The 23382-nt window shown below is 33.2% G+C and overlaps 2 protein-coding genes and 1 long non-coding RNA gene across 4 annotated transcripts; 2 read left to right on the top strand and 1 right to left on the bottom strand.

The window, feature by feature from the left end:
• Window positions 1-551: 551 nt before the first annotated feature.
• LOC101214397 (cold-regulated protein 27) lies at window positions 552-9709 on the top strand. The gene is made up of 6 exons (XM_011655805.2): window positions 552-708; window positions 7528-7673; window positions 8178-8384; window positions 8485-8755; window positions 9113-9225; window positions 9295-9709. The coding sequence occupies exons 1-6, from the start codon at window positions 567-569 to the stop codon at window positions 9304-9306; spliced, it is 891 nt and encodes a 296-aa protein (XP_011654107.2). The 5' UTR covers window positions 552-566; the 3' UTR covers window positions 9307-9709.
• LOC116403325 lies at window positions 3608-7135 on the bottom strand. Its single transcript, XR_004216022.1, has 2 exons — window positions 7016-7135; window positions 3608-3800 (listed from the first exon to the last, which is right to left on the bottom strand). It is a non-coding gene; the product is annotated as an uncharacterized LOC116403325 (long non-coding RNA).
• Window positions 9710-11069: 1360 nt separating the features above from the next.
• Window positions 11070-15128, top strand: LOC101214157 (coenzyme Q-binding protein COQ10 homolog, mitochondrial). 2 transcript variants are annotated; one of them, XM_031884051.1, is made up of 5 exons: window positions 11070-11274; window positions 11408-11779; window positions 12103-12298; window positions 13906-14037; window positions 14695-15128. In XM_031884051.1, exons 2-5 carry the CDS (start codon window positions 11472-11474, stop codon window positions 14815-14817), a joined length of 759 nt encoding a protein of 252 aa, XP_031739911.1. In that variant the 5' UTR covers window positions 11070-11274; window positions 11408-11471; the 3' UTR covers window positions 14818-15128. The 2 variants fall into 2 exon arrangements, with proteins under 2 accessions (XP_031739911.1, XP_011654108.1); XM_011655806.2 differs by having other exon boundaries at window positions 11076-11274; window positions 11428-11779.
• The last annotated feature ends 8254 nt before the right edge of the window (window positions 15129-23382 follow it).

Below are 23382 nucleotides of genomic sequence, written 5' to 3'. Positions count from 1 at the left end.
TTTCCTTTTTCTTCATTGCATTCTACAAAGATATTTATACGACAGTTACCGGCCTAAAAAATTTGGAGTCTCTAGGGAAAGAAAAAAGAACCCCAAAGTCTGTGTTGTTGCCTTTCAATAAAGTGCAGCCACCAAAATAGAATATATAAACGTATTATTGTATAATATCTATTATACTAAATATTCTTTTTTTTTTCTTTGTTATTATAAAGTGAGATTATAAAAGTGTGTCTCTTCTAAAACGAAGAAAGAAAATGAAATATAAAAATTAATTTCCATTTAAATTCGACCTTTTGTACTTAAATTTAGAATCAAGGTTTCAAAATTATTTGAAGTGAGAATAAAAATAAAGGGATAGAATGATAGAAATGGTAAATTGGTATATGGCATAAAATGAAAATAGGGGCATTGAAGGGGGAGGGATGGTGGTAAAGAAGAAGTGTAGTCGTGATAAAAAGGGGGTGGAAGATATTTCAGTTGGTCCATATAATATCTGCGCGATTCCTCAGCGTCAATTAACACTTCGTTGACGTGGCACTCGTAGGCCCCTTGCCACGTGTAAAGCCATGACAACTGTGAAGGTTCTTTCGTCCCAAGAACACCGCCTCTCTCTCTCTCTCTCTCTCCTCTTCAATATCTCTCCCACTGGCCCGCTTCCATCTTTCTTCCCTTCATCTCTCTCTCGCCATTGCAAATCTGGAGATAATCCTTCTTGGGAAATTGACAAAAATAGGCCAAAAATGGGGTATAAATAGAGTTTTAGGATTGATTGTAGAAAAGTTGAGATTTAGGATAAATTGGAGGTGAAATGACGAAAATACCCTCTTTTAATTTTAATTCACATTTGCTCTTCTCTTCTTTTCCAACCCCTCTCTCTCTCTCTTCAATGTCATTCACCTGAAGAAAAAAAACAGAATTGCGAACGCAGCCTTCTTCTCCTCTCCTCATAGATTACGTAAAGGGAAAAAAAAAGAAGAATCCTTCTCTTGCAGTCTCATAGATTACGTAAAGAAAAAAGAAGCATTTCTCCTCCTTCTCATAGATTATGTAAAGGAAAAAGAAAAAAGAAAAACTCATTTGCGATTCTTCTCCTCTCTCAAAAGTTTGTCAACTTTCCGCTTTACTCCGGTGTCGTTCATCATCTACTCCGGCGAACATCTCACGCATTGTGGTTTGTTTTAATTTTTAAATCCGAATCTGAATTGTGTTGTGTTATATGTATATATATTTTTGCATCTTAAATGTATAAATCAAATATTATTTTTTATTGTTTCAAGTTGATTTAGGGTTGATTTAAGGTTGCTTTATAGATGTTTCAAATGATGTTAGCAATTTATCATTATTATTATTTTATCTCGCAAACATCTGGTAGACATCTCGCAAACATCTCGCAGACATCTTGCAGGTTCTTAAATTGAAATGTTTAATCTGAAATGAATTGATTTAGGGTGACTTTTAGCTATTGTTTTTTGTATCTCGCAATATCCTAAACATTTTGTAGCTGTCAAGATCGTAAACATGTAGGGTGTGACTATGCACGTTTTATTTAGTATTTACCTACTGTTTTTTAATAAACTTTGTTTATGTGATATGTCAAATGCTAACTTCAAATCATTTTTTGCAGCAATTGAAAAGTATAAGGTGGTTTAAGGATGTCACATATTCCCATGTTAGTGCGTTACGGTGGTATGTGGGATGAGAGGCGAAGAAAATACGAAGGAGGCATGTTAAAAGGCATCGTTGTCAGTAAAGAAATAACACATAAAGATTTACAGGCAGAATTATATGACCTTGCAGAAGTTGACCCTTCAAAGTTCGACGTAATGATAAGATGCATATATGAGATAAAAGTGGAACACGAAGCTCCTACATTTGAGTTAAGCAATGACCGTGATTTGAAGTTTTATCTTCTTAGTGAAAATCCATTAAAGGTCCCTTTATACGTCTCATTTGAGCCTAAAAGTAATCAAAGCAAAAAAGTGTTAAGCAAAGATTACAATTCAGTATCTGGCAGCAACCAAGCTCATAACTTAAACCCTCATCCTCCAATTGTAATGGATACATTAAATGAGAATGAAGTCCATGTTCGTGAAGTTGAAGTTGGCTTGTGTGATAACGTGATAGGGACCACTTCGGCTATATGGGAATCATATGAGTCATATGATTCGAAAGATGAGACTTTTACATGGGAGCCAGTAGAGATGAATAGTGAATCATTTGACATCCCACAACATAGAGATGGTCCTACAAAAGATTGCAAAGGAAAATCTAAAGTTCGTTACAGCTCTTCTAGCCAAAAGTTGAAGACAGACATGAATGATTGGTCCGAAGAAAGCTCTACAAGTGAGGAGTTTGATGTAGGACAAATATTTTTTTCCAAAAAAGATTTGTCAATGAGATTAAGTGTCTTGGCAATGAAAAAAAATTTTCAGTTTGTAGTAAAAAAGTCTACAAAAGAGGTTCTCTTTGTTAGATGCATTGACAACAAGTGTGGTTGGAGACTGCGAGCGATGAGATTGAAGGATTCAAATATATTTAAGATTAAAAAGTATGTCAAAGTTCATTCGTGTTCTCTTGACGTTTTGAATCGTGACCATAGGCAAGCAAAATCTTGGGTTGTTGGAGAATTAATAAAGTCAAAGTTCAAGGGAGTCGGTCGTCTATACAAACCGCGTGATATCATAGAAGACATGAGGCAAGACTATGGCATAAATATGAGTTATGAAAAAGCATGGCGCGCTAGAGAAAATGCGTATGAACGAGTGCGCGGGTGTCCTGAAGAGTCATATAATCTATTGCTTAGATATGGTGAAGCTCTCAAACTTGCAAATGTAGGTACAATATTTCACATGGAACTTGAAGATAATCGTTTCTTCAAATATCTTTTTATGGCTGTTGGTCCATGTGTTCGAGGATTCTTAAACTGCATTAGACCGGTTATAGTCATGGATGGAACATTCCTTAAGAACAAATATCGGGGTCAGTTGATAGTTGCTGTTTGCTTGGATGGTAACAATCAAATTTATCCTCTTGCCTTTGGAGTGGTGGACAGAGAAACAGATGCTTCAATACAGTGGTTCTTAGAGAAATTGAAAGGTGCAATAGGAGAGGTGCCTAATCTAGGCTTCGTGACAGATCGAAAAACATGTTTTTCTAAGTGTATTGCATCGGTTTTTCCCTCCGCATTCCATGGACTTTGTGTCCAACACTTGACTCAAAATTTGAATGATAAATACAAGAATGACACTATAGCTACTTTGTTTTACAATGCATCTAGAACATACCGTGAATCAACGTTCTCAGAAGCGTGGAGAAGTATTCTTGCATTTCCTAATGATTCAGGAAAATATTTAAACGATGTTGGAATAACACGTTGGTCTCGTTTTCACTGTCCAGGAAGACGATATAATATGATGACAACAAATATAGCAGAGTCCATGAATTCTATACTGAAAGAACCTAGAGATTTGCCTATTGCTTCATTCCTTGAACATGTTCGAGCTTTGCTACAACGTTGGTTTTGGGAGCGTCGAGAAGAAGGCATTAAAGTGACGTCTACATTGACTAAATGGGCAGAGTTAGTTCTACAAAAGAAACAAGAACGAGCTTTGACAATGAAAGTCAACCCAATTGATTGTTACCAATTCCATGTTAAAGATTTAGATAAAGAGGAGGTCATAAATTTATTGTACGTGTACTGTTTTCTAAATGTGCTAAACTACTTACTATAGACTGAAAATGATGAGCAGGGTCAATCTTGTACATGGGACCGTTAGTTGATGTCGAAGCCATACTGAGACCTGCATAAAAAAAAAAAACTAATTAAATATAATTGCATAAGAGACTTACTTAACATGGATGCACTAGCATCTTGGGACTTCTACTCAAAATTTTGGAAGGTGAGAGATAGGTGCTGATAGGTGAGAGATGATGAAAAACTTCAAGGCAAAGTTGCTAAGTCTAATAGAATTGCTAACCCTATAGCCTTAACACCTAGTAGACTAGCTAAACATGCATTCTAAACCGTTTAGGAAGTTTACACTCTTATATTGGGACTTCTACTCAAAATTTTGGAAGGTGAGAGATAGGTGCTGATAGGTGAGAGATGATGGAAAACTTCAAGGCAAAGTTGCTAAGTCTAATATCAATTGCTAACCCTATAGCCTTAACACCTAGAAGACTAGCTAAACATGCATTCTAAACGGTTTAGGAAGTTAACACTCTTATATTGGGACTTCTACTCAAAATTTTGGAAGGTGAGAGATAGGTGCTGATAGGTGAGAGATGATGGAAAACTTCAAGGCAAAGTTGCTAAGTCTAATACAATTGCTAACCCTATAGCCTTAACACCTAGTAGACTAGCTAAACATGCATTCTAAACCGTTTAGGAAGTTTACACTCTTATATTGGGACTTCTACTCAAAATTTTGGAAGGTGAGAGATAGGTGCTGATAGGTGAGAGATGATGGAAAACTTCAAGGCAAAGTTGCTAAGTCTAATACAATTGCTAACCCTATAGCCTTAACACCTAGAAGACTAGCTAAACATGCATTCTAAACGGTTTAGGAAGTTAACACTCTTATATTGGGACTTCTACTCAAAATTTTGGAAGGTGAGAGATAGGTGCTGATAGGTGAGAGATGATGGAAAACTTCAAGGCAAAGTTGCTAAGTCTAATACAATTGCTAACCCTATAGCCTTAACACCTAGTAGACTAGCTAAACATGCATTCTAAACCGTTTAGGAAGTTTACACTCTTATATTGGGACTTCTACTCAAAATTTTGGAAGGTGAGAGATAGGTGCTGATAGGTGAGAGATGATGGAAAACTTCAAGGCAAAGTTGCTAAGTCTAATACAATTGCTAACCCTATAGCCTTAACACCTAGAAGACTAGCTAAACATGCATTCTAAACGGTTTAGGAAGTTAACACTCTTATATTGGGACTTCTACTCAAAATTTTGGAAGGTGAGAGATAGGTGCTGATAGGTGAGAGATGATGGAAAACTTCAAGGCAAAGTTGCTAAGTCTAATACAATTGCTAACCCTATAGCCTTAACACCTAGTAGACTAGCTAAACATGCATTCTAAACCGTTTAGGAAGTTTACACTCTTATATTGGGACTTCTACTCAAAATTTTGGAAGGTGAGAGATAGGTGCTGATAGGTGAGAGATGATGGAAAACTTCAAGGCAAAGTTGCTAAGTCTAATACAATTGCTAACCCTATAGCCTTAACACCTAGAAGACTAGCTAAACATGCATTCTAAACGGTTTAGGAAGTTAACACTCTTATATTGGGACTTCTACTCAAAATTTTGGAAGGTGAGAGATAGGTGCTGATAGGTGAGAGATGATGGAAAACTTCAAGGCAAAGTTGCTAAGTCTAATACAATTGCTAACCCTATAGCCTTAACACCTAGTAGACTAGCTAAACATGCATTCTAAACCGTTTAGGAAGTTTACACTCTTATATTGGGACTTCTACTCAAAATTTTGGAAGGTGAGAGATAGGTGCTGATAGGTGAGAGATGATGGAAAACTTCAAGGCAAAGTTGCTAAGTCTAATACAATTGCTAACCCTATAGCCTTAACACCTAGTAGACTAGCTAAACATGCATTCTAAACCGTTTAGGAAGTTTACACTCTTATATTGGGACTTCTACTCAAAATTTTGGAAGGTGAGAGATAGGTGCTGATAGGTGAGAGATGATGGAAAACTTCAAGGCAAAGTTGCTAAGTCTAATACAATTGCTAACCCTATAGCCTTAACACCTAGAAGACTAGCTAAACATGCATTCTAAACGGTTTAGGAAGTTAACACTCTTATATTGGGACTTCTACTCAAAATTTTGGAAGGTGAGAGATAGGTGCTGATAGGTGAGAGATGATGGAAAACTTCAAGGCAAAGTTGCTAAGTCTAATACAATTGCTAACCCTATAGCCTTAACACCTAGTAGACTAGCTAAACATGCATTCTAAACCGTTTAGGAAGTTTACACTCTTATATTGGGACTTCTACTCAAAATTTTGGAAGGTGAGAGATAGGTGCTGATAGGTGAGAGATGATGGAAAACTTCAAGGCAAAGTTGCTAAGTCTAATACAATTGCTAACCCTATAGCCTTAACACCTAGTAGACTAGCTAAACATGCATTCTAAACCGTTTAGGAAGTTTACACTCTTATATTGGGACTTCTACTCAAAATTTTGGAAGGTGAGAGATAGGTGCTGATAGGTGAGAGATGATGGAAAACTTCAAGGCAAAGTTGCTAAGTCTAATACAATTGCTAACCCTATAGCCTTAACACCTAGTAGACTAGCTAAACATGCATTCTAAACGGTTTAGGAAGTTTACACTCTTATATTGGGACTTCTACTCAAAATTTTGGAAGGTGAGAGATAGGTGCTGATAGGTGAGAGATGATGGAAAACTTCAAGGCAAAGTTGCTAAGTCTAATACAATTGCTAACCCTATAGCCTTAACACCTAGTAGACTAGCTAAACATGCATTCTAAACGGTTTAGGAAGTTAACACTCTTATATTGGGACTTCTACTCAAAATTTTGGAAGGTGAGAGATAGGTGCTGATAGGTGAGAGATGATGGAAAACTTCAAGGCAAAGGAAATGGTCTTTCAACAATGCAGCTTATGATAATGTCTTTAGAATACAATATTTAGAATGCATGTTTAGCACATATCTATTGTACTGGTAACTTTGCAGAGTTTATATGGGATACCAAATATATGTTCGAATTCAAGTTCTAAACTCCAAGGTATGGTTTTTCTATTATTACAGTACATTGCAAAGGAAATGGTTTTTCTTCCTAAAAACAGAATGGCTCCCACGGTTCTCTATGTCTGTGTGCATATGACATGCATTTCTTCTCCAAAATGTGCCAAAAACAAAAAACTCACATCTTAACAGACAACTTAAACAAACAAGATGGAATACTGTAATAATAAATAAGCTACAACAGACTAACTCTAAAAAAAAAACTGAGATTTTATTACTCACTTGACTTCAAAGATGATGGATACGGCACTGCCAATGTAGAGGAGTGGATAAGAAATGGAGAGGTCCGGTGAAAACAAACCTGAAATCGAAATGGATGGAAGTGGAGAAGCGTCCGCCGGAGATGAAAGTCGAAATGGAGACCCGTGCAGAAGAAATGGAGACGTTCGGTGAACAAGTTGAAATCGGAAAATATAGCGGAGAGTCGTGAAGAAGAAATGGATGGAAGTGGAGAAGAAATGGACGGAAGAGAAAAACGTTCACCGGAGGCGGGAGAGAGTTGAAGAGGGTAACTGCAGACGCGGGAGAGTTCAAATGCGAGTTTACGTTTTTCTTTTGAACGGCCTTCTGTCTTCGGGTTGAAGAAAAGGAAAAAGAAGAAAAGAGGAAGGAAAATAAAAGAGGGTATTTTCGTCATTTCACCTCCAATTTATCCTAAATCTCAACTTTTCTACAATCAATCCTAAAACTCTATTTCTACCCCATTTTTGGCCTATTTTTGTCAATTCCCCATCCTTCTTCCTCTTCCCCATTCATGGAATTGTTGCCTCCAAATTTGGACAGTCTCAACCCTAGAGAAACTCGTGCTGACTCACTTGTTTCTGAATTCGTCAAGGACCAGTCTACCGAGTTTTCCCGCCCGATTGAATCTTCTAGCCGGGCACTTACCCTACTTACTTCTTTCGCATACTTTCAATTATCGTTGTTTTTTTTTATGTGTTGTGTTGTTCCGATTAGGTTTTGCTTATGTGATGTTTCGTATCTGCAATTTCATGCTATGTCACCGTTACTGCACTGTTTCTCTTTATTTTCGTGTTAAAAGTGAATATATATATTATATATATACGAATTAAACAATTGAAAGAAAGAGGAAGTGGAAGAATACAGTTCTTCTTTCGCACTTACCTCTCGTGACCGGAGGTTTTTGTTTTTTTATTTTGTGCGGCTCTGTTTGGATCGATCTTGCCCTTTGTCGATGGAATTACTAGGGCTGTGTAAGGGGTTTGAAACTGTGGAGAATAATTCTGGAAATTCAGCACGAGTTTTGATTGTTCAACATTATGATTTGTCATTAAGATCACTAATAGTATTGTTTTTGTGTTGTTTATTAAGATAGACCATGTACTTTCCGCGGGAATTGCTGATAATGCGGTTTCGGTTTTAGGGCACTCATATGACGGATTCTGTACCTTCTGATTGGACCGACGAGAAGCACCATTTGTTTCTTGAATCCATGGAAGCATCATTTGTCAGCCAAATGTTTGATTCTGGGCATTCTGTTGGCTCCTGCCCCACCAAGGATAATTCTTCACGCACAAAATTGCTCAGCAAAAGCCAGTCCGCCTCTCACGGCCATTCACAGTTTGGCCAGGTTCAGTGCCAATTGCATTTCCTTGACGAGTTTTAACTCTTTTTCTGATCATGGGCTTGTGAATTCTCAATTTGCTCATTTCTTGCTTTTGTTTATTCAGTTTAAGGTTCTTCGACGAGGCAGCTGGAAGAACATTAATTTTGAACCAACTGAATCTCGATCAAATTTTTTGAATGAATACCAAGCTCTCTCACATAATCCTTGGATACATCACTTTAGAGCTGCTCGTAAAAACAAAAATGTCGTTTGCAAAAGTCAAGCTATCGGTTCAAGAGGAAGAAACTCGCTGTCATTAGGAGCAGCTAATAATTCAGGACCTATACGTGCTTCCGACTCTGATTTGTCCCAACAATATATCAGCAATAATAAAGGTAAATCTTTTGGCTTTAGACCTTATATATTATCCATATTTTATTGACAGATTTGTGGCTCCCCTTGGTTGTAATTGTAATTTAGTTTATCAAGTTTAAGTTTGCTAGTTAGTGATTCTACATTGGAAGATGTTTGCTCAGTGTCTGGTATCTACTACCAGAAAGTTCCGAGTCAAAACAAATTGATACAGTTCAAGTCAAACTGAACTCTTTATTGTAATCTGCTTTGTCCAAATCCCAATTATGATTTTTATTGCAAATTGTAAGGCAATCGTAATTTCGCTGATATGAGACTGAATTATTTTAGATGATAATAACTGTTATAACAATAAGCTCTACAAATGATTGCCACTTCAGAAGTTTCGGATCAGAACTTTGTTGATGAAGTTATAGAAGTTGAAAAGGGAAGCATTGATTGCAATGCCAAAAGGGCCAACGCATCAGAAACAAATGCTTTGATCAATGACCAGGTAATTCAAGTGATATCAACTTAACTACCATCTCTTCCTCCAAAATGATGATCACTGATTTCTTTTTAGGTTGTTCCTTAAATTCCATGAAAAGGAGATGGTGTTTAACAAGAATTATCTTACAGCCAGAAGATAGCTAGATCCCAGATTGTCTCCAAAATATGCCAAAAGACTTGTCGACTGCTTTTCTTACTCGGGAAGGACTAAAGATGGGAGATTGTTGGTGAAGTCAATAATGCTCATCTTGATGTTCTTGGGTTTGTTCTGGTAATGTAAGCTCTAATACCTAATACCTTCTGGTGCATGAAGTTACGTATAGTAATTAGTACATCAGCAATTATGATTTTGACTGGGTAGATGTCTATGGTACTGCCATTCAGCATTTGTGTGTGTATATATATTTCTTTTGGTTCATCAAGAATATGAAGCATTTATTCTAGTTTTTCGAATGAAATAGTCAGAAAATTTCAATTTTATTCCTCAATTGTTCATGAGTTTATTTATTGGAACAATTATTGGGCAATTGATTCCTTGTCAATTGAAATAGACGTTTTATTCACATCGTTTTGCTTCTGTTGCGTTGTCCATTAAATGAGGATAACAAGATTTTCCCTACAGCCTGCGATTGGTCATTTCTCCTTCACAGGTTTGGATTCTTTTGAAGTTTGTTTCAATCTTTGTGGTTGACAAGAACCTTAAGAGACGACGACATTACTAAATTTTCATTTTGATAAATTGGAAAAGAATAAAGTTGGATGTGTTGATTTTTAATATTTATTGGTCTAATTTTAAAAGTGAGAAAAAGTATTTTAAATTTCAAATCTAAGGTCATGTTTAGTGATTAGTTGATTTTTTTAATATTGCACCTTTTTTTTCTTTAAATGGGTTTCAACCTCTTAACCAAACATTTGACATCTCAATTAAAGCTTTTTCTAGAGATCTTTTTTTTCTCTTGAAAATAACTGAAAATTTCAAATATTTTCTTACCTAATATGAACATAATACAAAATAAACAATGAGTAAATTAGCATAAAATGTGAATTCTTAAACCATCTTAAAATGTTTGAGTTTAGATTTTTGCCCTCCATAAATAAATTGATAGATGGAGTTGTCCACATGCAAATGTGAATAGAAATTCTATCCATATATTTATTTTAAGATATCATTTTTTTTACACAAAAATTAAAAGGTACTGTTAGATTACTTAATTTTAGATAAATTAGTACTCACCTTCCCCTTCCTTCTTCATTTTGTTGATGCCAAAATTCACATGTTAAAGAACGACAAGCTTATAATTAAAAAAAAAAAAACATAATCCACAAAATGAAAAAAAATGAAAAAAATTTAGAGTTCTCACTACAAAATTTTCGATGCTAACAAGGCCTCTAGTAAAATTTTGTTTGATTCATGATAGCATTTATAATAAAATTTTGTTTAACCCAAATGAGTTAGAACAATCATGTGTCATTCATGAAATGGAAAAGCTTGACCTCTAAATCAAGGTCAAAATTTGAATGATAGACCCAAACTATCTACGCCCTTAAAACCCAAATTAGGTCACACCATGGCACATTGAATTCAATTGTGAGTTTGGTATTTTTAGGGTAGCTATCTTGGTTTCCCATTTATCCAAAAAGGGAAAAAATGGAAAATCATGTAAGATTGGGTTACGATCTTTGTCTTTTGTGGACCAAAAATATTTACTTCAGAACGCAAAAGTGAATATTTTTTAAAATTCCACGTGGCATTTCCGGGTCAAATAATCGTCAATCGATGATCAATCACGTGGGCAGTTACACCTAAACGCAGTGTTCAAATCGAAGACGGATTGGATTAGGGTCGGGTCGGATCAGCTCCACGATTTCCCTCTTTCTCATTTCTTATTCCTTCATACAAAAGGGAACGGCAAAGTCTGGAATAGGAGTAATCTGCCTTCCCATTTGTGTATTATAGAACATTTGAAGGTCTTCTTCCGTTCAGATTTATTAACGGCCAAACGAAAATTTTCTCCTGATTGTTTCACCCCCAAATCTTCGTCGCAATCATCGAGTTAGTATTCTCTTTTCTTTTCTTTTCTTTTTTTTTGTTTCGTTGAATTGAATCCCTAGGTTTTGAATTTCGTTCGTTCCCGATTTGTATTTTGTTTGCGAGAAGAGGCGGGAAGTGCCTAATCGTTGCTTAGGCTGTGTGATACTTTTGCAGGCGTAGGGAGATTCGATTTCTTTTTTTTATCACCGAGGACAGCAATGCCGCCGTTTCTGTCTAACTCGAAGGTTCTTGAATCATTGATTTCACGTAGAGGTGGTATCAAACGTGCTATCAAATACGCAAGGTGTAATGCCGAGCCGTGGAAGTATCGAAACGTTCGACATTTAAGGTGTATTCCCGGTGTTGAGACTTCGTCGATTCATGGACTGTTCGATCAGGATCGTAAGATGTTTTCCGAGAACTTTCGTGATATTAGTGCTGTACAATCGAGGCGATTTCTTGGTTGTGGAGATGGGGCAGAGACCGGCGTTTTGTCCAAAATTTATGAGGAGAGACGCGTAATGGGGTAAACAAATTAATCTTCTTCTGCGCTATCTATGGGAAGCGATTTTCTATGTTTTGATTTGGTTAGAATGGGAGTTAGCTACCTGAGGAACATTAATGTCGGAAGCATTTAAGGTGATATTGAACTAGCTTTGTTGATTAGGGTTTTTATTTATTTATTTTATGTTGCTATGCAGAATCTGAAGCATTTGAGGTGGTATTTGGCTTAGTTTCCTTCCTTTTACGTTTGATGTTGGCCAATTAAATCAGTTGATCGTGAAACTTCATTTTTTTCATTGTTAGCGGTTGTTGCTGAGCTAATTACATCTTTTAATTTGTTATTAGGTATTCGCCGGAGCAGTTATTTGATGTAGTTGCTGCTGTAGACTTATACCATGATTTTGTTCCTTGGTGCCAGCGGTCTGAAGTACTTAAAAAGTATCCTGATGGATCGTTTGATGCTGAACTGGAGATTGGTTTTAAATTCCTTGTTGAGAGTTACATTTCACACGTAGAGATGAACAGACCAAAATCTGTAAAGGTAATAACTTATAGACAGTATCATGAATTTCTCGTACTGAACTGGTAACTCATTCAACTGGCTAGTGGAGCTAATGACGCATTTAATATTCAGAACCAAGGATTTTAGTGTGTCAATTAGTTTATGTTTGTGTTACATTGGGTGGCATGACGATGTAGTGGATGCTTAAAAAAATCCAAGAAGTTTGGAAATATTAGGCGGTGTAGAATTCTTTTTATCTTACAATGTGGGATTTCATAATCTATTCATTGTATCATGTTTTACAATCTTAGCCTTGATCCCTAGCTTTAAGTGCACATAGACTTTGTTCAAAGGGAAAAGAAAAGCGTGAGCCATTTTGCTGTACAAGCTGCATGCTTTTGAACATCGACCTTTAGATCATGCCTTCACACATTTACTTCACATGCTTGCTGCTTTTAAAGTGTCAACACCGGCATTACACCTTGGTTTTGATTTTGTTTCAAATTTGTTTGGATTTTCTTCCATCCATGAGAAGGAAAAATTTTCTTTTGTTTTAGGCATGATAACGAAAATTTAACTTGCTCATAAAGATGAAGTAATCAGCAATACCTACTGTGGTGGAATTATAGGCATATTGGTACCTGAAGTGGACGATTGTTTTTTTTACAATGTGTTGGTGAAATTTGTTGGCATTTTTAAATCGTTGCCTGACACGTTGGTATATCAAGAATATTGGACATATGCGAGAAACAGTTATATGCCTGTGACATCTCTCCTACATGGCCACTTTTTGTTTTACTGTTGCCACTACATTGATATATAGCTAATCAACAGCATGTCACTGATGTTGTCGTAGTCTATCTAGAATTCTAGTTGCTGGCAGCATTGTGCATTTTTATCTTTGAAGGGTTTAAGTAGGAAGCATGCGCTCTATAATCCTGAATTTTGAAAATTGGTTGACAGTTTTTATTGAACGCGATTTTTTTTTTTTGGCATTTTAGAGGTTAGCTAGTAACACCATGTGAGGAGGAGCACTCCATCCCATTGGACTCCTGATCTCCCTTTTTGGTTTTGTTGTCTCTCTCCCTCCCCCTCCCTCTTTCTCCCTTTCTTTTATTTATTTTATTTTATTTTTTAACTCTCTCCTGTCTTCTCTCTTTTCCAAATCTTTCTCTACAAGTTCAAAAGCTTATCCCAAAAGAAAAAAAAAAGTTCAAAAACTAGCCAAGCACATGTTCAATTTGTGCTGCCGTAGCAGTAAAAACAACAATACATTGAATTTTAAAGGCTTGCCTATAAAGAAGACAGTTTTCCTGTCTTCGCTCACATCATTAGATCAAGCACTCTCCTTTTACCATTAGAGCCTTCGTTTGCCCTGTTAATATTGTTGTCCTGGTCGTTTTTAAATTGAACAATGTTAGAATATATATTTGTTTTTTTTGTAATTATTAAAACAAGAATATTCTCCTTCAGTTCTCAGTTTTCATTACTGTATCCGTGTGCACATTAGCTTAAAATTATTGATATATCATATTTGTATCTATAAGACTAGAACAATTGTTTACTTGACATTTTCACCCTTGATTGTCCATTGCTGTTTAATAGCATTGCACTGATTGTCTTTATTTCTCTTTCCACTTACACAGTCCACAGTATCTCGAAGTGCGCTTTTTGACCACTTGATAAATACTTGGGAGTTCAATCCAGGACCAGTTCCAGGGACTTGCAACCTTTACTTTTTAGTAGATTTCAAGTTCCAGTCACCACTTTATCGACAGGTAAAGCTCTCACCCTCTCCAATCATCCTTCCTCATTTTAAACTTCAAATTTCAAATTTCAATTATATCATGGGCGTTGAGTAGGAATGCAACCGACTCCTGGAGAAGTCTAGCATTTAGTCTCTAACTTTTCAATTTTAAAAAAAGTAATAATAACAATTATGGAGCCTTCTTTGCTTTGTGGCTTACCTGTAGTGGAGTATAACTTTGATGAATAGAGGCCAAAATTATATTCCTTAATTTTTGTCATCTAACATCGAGTGAAATGCCAGCTATGCCTTGAACATGTAAACTTGCAAATTTATTTTGCCTGTTACTGTGAGAGCTTGAAAGGTAAAAGCATTAACTTGGACAATTTTATTGTAAACCTCATCTCAACCCACCCAGTGGCTGCTTTTAACAAAATTCAAAATTACTAATTGACCCTATGGTTTTATACTGTTTCGTTTGTAATCGTCAACTAAATTATAGCTCAATTGGTAAACTCATTATACCTCGACCTAAAAGTTTCAAGTCAGAATTTCCATTTTGATTTGTTAAACTCAATCAGTAAATAAATATATTGAGGATGTGTTCAATATGTTCTGTTTCATACTGCCAGCTGAATATTCTCTTATTGTATAGACTTATAATTTCTCATACGACATTCTTTATCAGGTGGCTTCAGTGTTCTTTAAGGAGGTCGTCTCAAAACTGGTTGGTTCATTCAATGAACGGTGCCGTTTGATATATGGTCCAGGGGTTCCAGTCCTTGAAAATTCATACAGCGAAAGAGCTTAAATATTGTTGATTTTTCATCAGATGTATCATTTGATCGAGAATGATTTAAAGAGAAAGAATCAAATCAACTTAAAAATGACAGAATCCTGATAGAGAGAGCAGATAGGAAAGTAGTAGGAGAAGTATGATAAATTTGATTGATTAAAGGCCATACCTTCCAAGTAACTTGCAGCTTGCCTATTTTGCTGCTGCTCATCAACACACATCTTAATTATTTCCATGACTTTCCATTTTCCATTTGGTTTTTCTTTCTTGAAATTGTTCACTCTCTTTTTTTAAATTTTTAGAGTATGATTAGACAGCTTCTTAAATATTGTTTCTTGTTATAGTAGGTCACTCTAGTAAAAAAAAAAAGAATACAAATGTTTAAAGTTTTAGTTTTTGTTTGTTGATGGCTATATCCGTACATATTAATTGATTGGCATTTAATATCTTTCATTCTTTAATAATTAATTTCAAATAATTGAAGATGGAATTATGAATATAATGGTTCAGTTTCATTAGTCTCTGTTTCATTGTCTCATTTATCATAATGGAAATTTAATTAATCAATGATTGTTTGAAATGAGTCCCTGTCATATTGTATATATTGTTGTTTATATCAAAGCAACTCCGACAACTAATCTTAATGAATTGTGCAGTCTATCTCTAAGTATGTATTAAAAAATTGCATAATTTGATTGTTTGAAAATTATGTGACACCCACTGAACGTAGAAGTCCTTACATGATCAAAATAGCTCAATACGTTGGATTTATAGAACTTCATTAACAAATTTTTGTGTAACATAGAAAATGAAATGTAATTTGAGGTAAGAGCACGTGTTTATTTTGGTGCATTCCCATATGAGTTATAATGAAAGGGACTAGAGGAAGTACAATAATAGGCAGCAATATGAACACAAATTTCTTCATACAATACTATGGGATGGGTCCCATTTGGTGATGTTATGGCCCAATCATACGTCTGGGCTGGGCCCTTCTATCTTGGACTTCTTTAGGAATCTTGTTGCCCAATTGGGTTTATTCATCTCCTCTCCTATTCTTTCTTTCTTTCTTTTCTTTCTCACCTTTCTCTTTTTTACTTCGAAGTTGAAAAAAGTATTCCATCTTTTTTCTTATTCCTTCTTTTAAGATTATCTGAAAGAAAAAAGTAATAATAATCTTGGAGTCATGAAAAGAAAAAATTTGGCTATTGGATGACAGATTGGAAAATGTGAAAGTGACCTCAAATAGTAACAAGATAGAGATAGAGAAAAAGCCATTAAAAAAATATTCAAACAAAGACAAATCATATCTGGTCTCTTTCAGAAGATACTCGAACAGTTGTCACTCAATGTCTTCTAAACTTTGTTTCATCAATATTTTCAATACATCATTTTAATAATTTCTAAAGACTCCACCAACAAAAGTGATTTTTGGCAAACTAGATAACATAAAGTATAAAAGTGGATTGAAGAAAATCTTAACTCAACATGTGGTTCATAGGTAGTGATGTAGTATTAGACTATGGATAAAGTTTTAAATGAAATTTTGAAATTGACACATTTTTAATAAACCTAAAAATACTCCTCGAATAAGAGTAAACTACAAATCCAAAAAAAAAAAAAAGCTCAAAATACATATATACCCGTATATTGTATCTTTCAAAAAGATACAAAGCAGTGGAAGATTGAAATGAAATTGTTATATCTTTGTATATGAATGATTGGAAGAATAGTTTAGGAAAGAAAAGAAAAAGTGAAGTTTAGGGTAAAGAAACGAAGAAAGGTATATGATTAGTTATATGATGGAGAAGAGAAGAGAAGAGAAGAGAAGAGGGTTGTGATGATATTGACTGAGTTTGGTTGTGGGAAAGCCATGGCCTTTGGAGCATTATGTACCCAATAATTCAATTCACTTTGAGAGATACACTTCCAGCTGGATCTGCTCCAACAAATTATTAATTGGGTCCCTTCCTTATTCCCATTTTAATTTCTGCCTTTCTCTTTTTCTTCTTTTGTTTTTCTTCTTTTTTTCAAAAGTTGTTGATACGTAACTCAATCGATAATCTCAACATAATTCAATTGATGAAGATGTTATTTCTCATTTTGATAATCATTTTCTTGTTTTTCTTTAAGGTTAAGTCTATTTTCTCCTTATTTGTTTACCATAATTTTCATCTTTATCAAATACGATAGTTGAATTAGTCAAATTCTAAATTTCAAAAACAAGGTTTTGAAAGCTATTTTTTTAGTTTTCAAAATTTGATTTGTTTTTCTAAACGTTTGATGTGTTTCAAATTTATAATAACTCAAACTTGATGGTAAAAGTTAATTTGAATCATGCTAAAAAGAAAGGCAAATAAAATATAAAAATGATTAATATAATTAATTTTTTTGCTAATCTATAAGTTTGGTTCTTCAACATTATTATCTTTCTCTAATACCTCTTTTATATTTCTCATCACTTTCATTCATTTCTATACTTTTTACATCATTTCAAGTACATCTTTTAAATTCTCTCCAATATATTACTTTTCAAATAAACTAACTAATTAAATTTTATGTCTACATTGTCAATTAGTTAGAGTTCTCAATTTTGAAAGGAAAAGCAGATCAAATATCATATTTGAAAGTTTAAAGATCCATTATTTAACAAAGAAATTTTAAATTAAAATTTGAAGATACATAATTAATTAAACATGTGTTGGTTGGAAAATTTGCATGTGGATCGAAACTAAACCATTGTGAGAGTATTTGCATGGGTATCGTATATTTGATTCAAGAGACTACACTATGATGCTAGTAAAAGAAAGTTAGAATTTCTCACTTACTCGTGTCCCCTTAGGATTGTTGAATTGGGTTGTTTAATCGCATTTTTATAGGCCAATTTTTTAACCTAATCTCACAAAGTAGACAAAAAAAAAAAAAAAAAAAAAAAAAAAAAAAAAAAAGCTTATGCATACCTCAATTATTCTATGCAACATGTGGGTGTGAAAAAAATCCATGATCTTTTAGTTAAGTATTAACCTTTTTATCACTAAGCCAATCTGTGATGGTCGTAAAGTCATATCACAATTTACGTACTATGAGTCAACCAAGATATGTTATGATATACTTTGCCATGTTTATAATCTTTCTGTTTATTATTATTATTTTTTTATAAAAAGAGAAGGGGTACAAAGAAGAGTAGATAGGGATATTTTGTGAAACAAAACATTGTGGATATAAAAGAGTGATGATATATGTTTGAACTTTGAATGGTGCATTTGTGGGTTAAGTTCCCCATTCATCTTCCCATTCATTTTCCCCACCACCCTCACAATCACACACACATCTCTTCCTCTCCTTTTTATTTTCTCAAACATTAAATATTTTATTACACTTTACCTTCTTCCTTCCATCAATTTAAATCAATACACATAACTTTACTAATAATATATCTACAAATTAAAACCAACTATATATTCTATTTTAATACAAACCATTAATTCCATTCAAGGTTTTCAAATATATATCATGTCAACTCTATCCTTCTAATTCATATATCAAAGTTGTTTTTATTCTAATTTAGATATTAGGTAACATATAACCTTAAAAGATATGATATGCCTTTCTAATCTATGTAATGAATGGTTATGGTTTAAAGAATATAAAATATTATCCAACCTAAAAAAGAAAAAAGAAACTACCATAGTTTATATCTGTGATTTATTTATTTATTGTATTTATTTCAATTAAGGTAAATGCATGAATGGCCTCTTAATAATTATCCTATATAAATATGGATTTATCAACTACATTTTTAATGATGATGATAATTAAAGAAAAAAAAAAGAAGGTTTTAACAAGTTTGTATGGATGTTAATTATGGAAATTAATTCTAAGAAAAATTGGGATCTTATACAAATTATTATCATATTAATTGTGAATCATGTGTTTTTTTAAAATAATTTATAATAAAAGAAAGAAAAAAAAGTCAAAACATATGTTTTCAATCCTTTTATTCTTTTTAAAAAATAGACCAACCTTCAAATCAATATATATCTATGACTTGATTCTTTTTTCAACATATTTTTATAAAATAAAATCTTCTGACTTTATATATAGAAAAGAGATACGATTTTTTTAAGCAATAAGATTTTTTTTTTTTAAAAAAAAGGGAATAATATTGTTATTAGAGAAAGACTCGTACAATTAAAGTTTACCGACAAATACTAATAGATGTGGACAAATGTGTTGTGTTTGTCAAAAATTCCACAAAGCCTAAAATTAGGTCGACTATCAAGTTTAATGAGTTACAACTTGTAACTCATGGTAAAGAATTTACTTAAGAGAAAATAATTAAATAAACACATCATTATGATGCTGATGATACCCATGAAATCTTTCACTTAGTTACTTTACATTGCATAAAAGAGCTTAGTTTTATTTCTCATTTAATAAATACATGAGGACTTAGGATATTTATGTATAATAACTGATTTGTAACGGAAAGATAAAAGCTCAACAAATTTGCATATATACAATAATTGATAACATACATGTGTGACTTTTTGGGAATAACATATAGCCTTGGTGTAGGGGGTTGTAGGTCACAACTTAAAACGTGATACCACACTATAGTTCTACAACGACATATTGAGTCGATTCAAAATCATACAACATGTGATCGGCCACATTATTTCTAACCACATAAAGTCTTATATTTTAGGTTAAATTGACACATATGAGCACATTTCTACATCACGTGTCCTATTAATCTCTCAAGTCATTATTCTATTTAGGTACCATAGTTCTCACCCATCTCACTCAAACTAGGTTCATTAATCTCCATTTCACCAAGTCAAATTACAAGCAATATCTCTTCATATTCCAACTATACTACCCTAAACATAACTCATAGACCTTATTTTCATAGTCAAACCAACCTAATACTTTAAACTTTAAAGTAGCACAACTCAATTTGTATATCATCATTCAAACGGTTAAGTGTCTCATTTTTTTAAAAATTTATCAAATCTTAGACTCAAAAGATTCAAAACATCAATGTCATATATTTAAAGTAAAAGTTCAAATTAATAATTAAACACTTTATGCTTTTTAAACAAGTCAAACATTCTTATAGATACGTACAATACAATGAAATTTCTTTTTGCCATATATATATATATATATGTATATATATGAAAAAGGTTTGGATTTAGTTTTGATATGAAGATTGAATTGTAAATTGGAAAATTTAAAATCACGAGGTGAACACAAGTTTGAAAGAGAGGGGGAGTTAATATGGAGGAGTTGTTGGTGGAGTCAGTGAGATGGTACGTCTTTAGACATTGTAGCCTTTGGACAGCTCGACAGATAACCCCAAAGAAGATCCAATTTTAGATTCTTTCTCTTATTTCAATAAATCCAAACCCCCCAATAAGAATCCACCACGTGCCACCTACCTCTCCTCCACCCTCCTTACTTTTCTGACACGTGTCCATTCTGGGCCATATTAACCTCAGTACAAAACCATATCCAACCTTCATCATTTCTCAAATCTTCACCTCTTCTCTCTACGATATCAATTTAGATCCCCATCCCTAATAACCTTTACCACTCCAACATTATATTTTATATATATATAACTTCATCTCCAATGGGGACAAACACGTGCATTTGTACTCTCTTGGATCCTTCTTCTCCCGTTTTAAGTTTGAAGTGATATCGACATCCAGTACTGTCTGTCGTTGAAATGGATACGAGACATGAAATGATGTTTCGCATTTGATTGTGTGTCTCAATTTATTACTCGAAACCATATTCATCCTATTTTAACTTTTTAATCATATAGATGGATTTGGTTGTTGAATTTAAATATATTGAATTAAAAAAGAATGGCTAGAATGGTTTGGTTGTGATTATATTCAATGAACATTATGAAGATTACTTGGAAATTGGAAGTAATATTGCACGCGCAACAACCCCCAGCATCCTACAGAGATTTGTTCACTGAAACAAAGGCAGAAGACTTTCATGTTTCATTTTGTCTTCTCCCTATCTTCTCCATTATTATTATTATTATTTAGGGTTATTTAATTTTCAGTAATAAGTTTTTTCTCTCTCGTAAATTTAATAACTTTATTATGTATAAGTTTTGAAAAGCATACCTTTGTCTACCAACAAAGAAAATCATGTTTTCTGATGAAACTTAAAAAGAAAGTGGTTACGTTAATACTTTTGGAATAATTTTAGTAGTGGGACATAAATCAAATAATTATTTTTGTAAAGAAAAAAGAAAACCCCAACGCTGGTTTGCTTTTTCTTTTTCTTTTTTCTATTTCTTTAAATACAAAAATAAAAAAGTAATAAAAAAAAAACTTAAATTATACGTAACAAATTCAACAAAATGTATAAGATGATTCCTAACCTCCAAAATTAACATAAATAATAAGTAGGATTAAAATTAAAACCATGTTTGCTCAACTTTATAGTTCCAATTGCACGTGTAGGTGAGATTCTATTATCACCCTATCCATGTTTTTTTACAAGTGTACTACCCTCATACTTTGTTTAGGAGTTAAAATGTATTCAAATAGGATGGAGTCGAGGGTTTGAAAACCGTTAAAATGGAATAAGTTTAATATCATAAATCAAGTTCAAAACACTAATTAAAAAACATGAATTTTAGATTGTATTAGAGAGGGATGAATTAATAGTTAATCCATTATACAAACATAAACAAATTTTGTTTTTGTTGTGAAATGAAGGGAGATGGAGTGCAAGTAAAATTAAAATGTAAAGTAATTTATTTTCAAATGTAGAAAGAAAAAGGGGGGAATGGACCACAGAGGGATGTTTAAGAAGTCAAAAGAAAAGTCGAGGTGGCAGAGAGGGAGGTGATGGTGGAAGGCATCGCAAGGAAAGGAAAGTGAGGGGAGTTAAAAAGGTGGCCGCATAGATGGGGCCCACGTCCTTAGGAGAATACCACGTGGAGCCCTAAAAATGACTTTACCGTACACGTCTACATTATCGGCCCCACACAACACAACAACAACAAATTATGAAACTTCAAATCTCAAAGATAAAAAACACTAAAAAGAAGTTATAGGAAAAAAGAAAAAAGAAAGAATTCACTTCCTAAAACGACGTCGTGGTCGAAAACCTTAAGAATTCGAGGGCACCCTCCCCCACACGTGAGCTGGACTCCAATTCCCACCACGCAATATCTCATCCATAAAAATATCCAACATTAAATAAAAACTTTCACCCTCACTTCTCAATTCCTTTCTAAATTCAGAACTTCAATCTTAACATTATATATATATATATATATATAATATATATATATATATATATATATATATATATATAAATAAAGGGTTGTTTTTTAAAAGTAATTTAATAAATACAAATTGTAAAGTTCAAAATTAATTTTAAATATATATACTCCTTTTTTAAAAAATCATTCTTATTCTTGTGATTTGCTAGGCAGGTTTCAAGGATTTAACACACTAATCACATTGAAATTCAAAAGTTAGAGAAAACTAACATTTAAATTTGTTTATTTATAGTTTATTTTAATTTATTATTATTATATAATAAAATTATAAAACTTGATAAATGAATGAATGCATCAACAAATGATCTTTGAGATATACTTCATTTAATAACCAAAGATACACACATACATTGTTAACCCAGTTTAATAACATAACATCTACGTCTAAGTTCCTTAATTCGAGATATGAAATTTTTTATTACTTTAAAAATGAACCGTAATTACATCCTTATGGTTATGTATACTTAATTTACAGCTCAATTTTATTATTACAGTGATTCTATCTTACTAAACATTATTATAAGTGATTCTATCTCACTAAACCCTAAATCAATCAATAATATTTTTGTATTAATAGAGATCTCCCCTTAATCAGAATGATCTTCTTCTTGAAGGTGAAAGACTTTTCTTCATATTGGAAACTTAACAAAAATTAATTTCAAATCAGCAGAACAATATTTTGACCCAATGCGCACACCCAAAGATGCCAAAGTGCAGGCTATAAATAAGCAACTAAGATTTTGTCAAATCCCATGCAACGAGGAGACTCATAATCTTCAAAGTAAATCTTTTCTTTAAATTATTATCTTGAGATAAAAAAATTAAATTATTAAATCATAGTTTAAGATATAGTACCAAATTTAGCAATTAGATTTAAAATAATTAAGTATATAACAATATTTTATCAATGATATAAGTGTATCACTAATATACCATATTGCAAATATTGGTCTATCAATGATAGACCATACAAAGTCTATCAAAGTCTATCAACGATACAAGTTTAATGATAGTTTTGCTATATTTACATTTTTTTTTTAAATTTTGCTATATCCTTAACTATTATTGTTGAAATAGTTTATCAATTGCAATTTTCCTACTTTTAAAGAATATAGAGACTTCAAATCTTGTTTGACACATACCAGAAAATTCTAAACAAATATTTAAAATTTAAAAACATGTCTCACACATTCTAACAAAATTTATTTTTATTTTTATAAAAAGATTAGCTCAACTAACCTCGGATGCATTCCAACGTA

Source organism: Cucumis sativus, chromosome 4 (assembly GCF_000004075.3).
Source record: "Cucumis sativus cultivar 9930 chromosome 4, Cucumber_9930_V3, whole genome shotgun sequence".
NCBI classification, from domain to species: Eukaryota; Viridiplantae; Streptophyta; class Magnoliopsida; order Cucurbitales; family Cucurbitaceae; genus Cucumis; species Cucumis sativus.
This window is presented reverse-complemented; position numbering and strand designations above follow the sequence as displayed.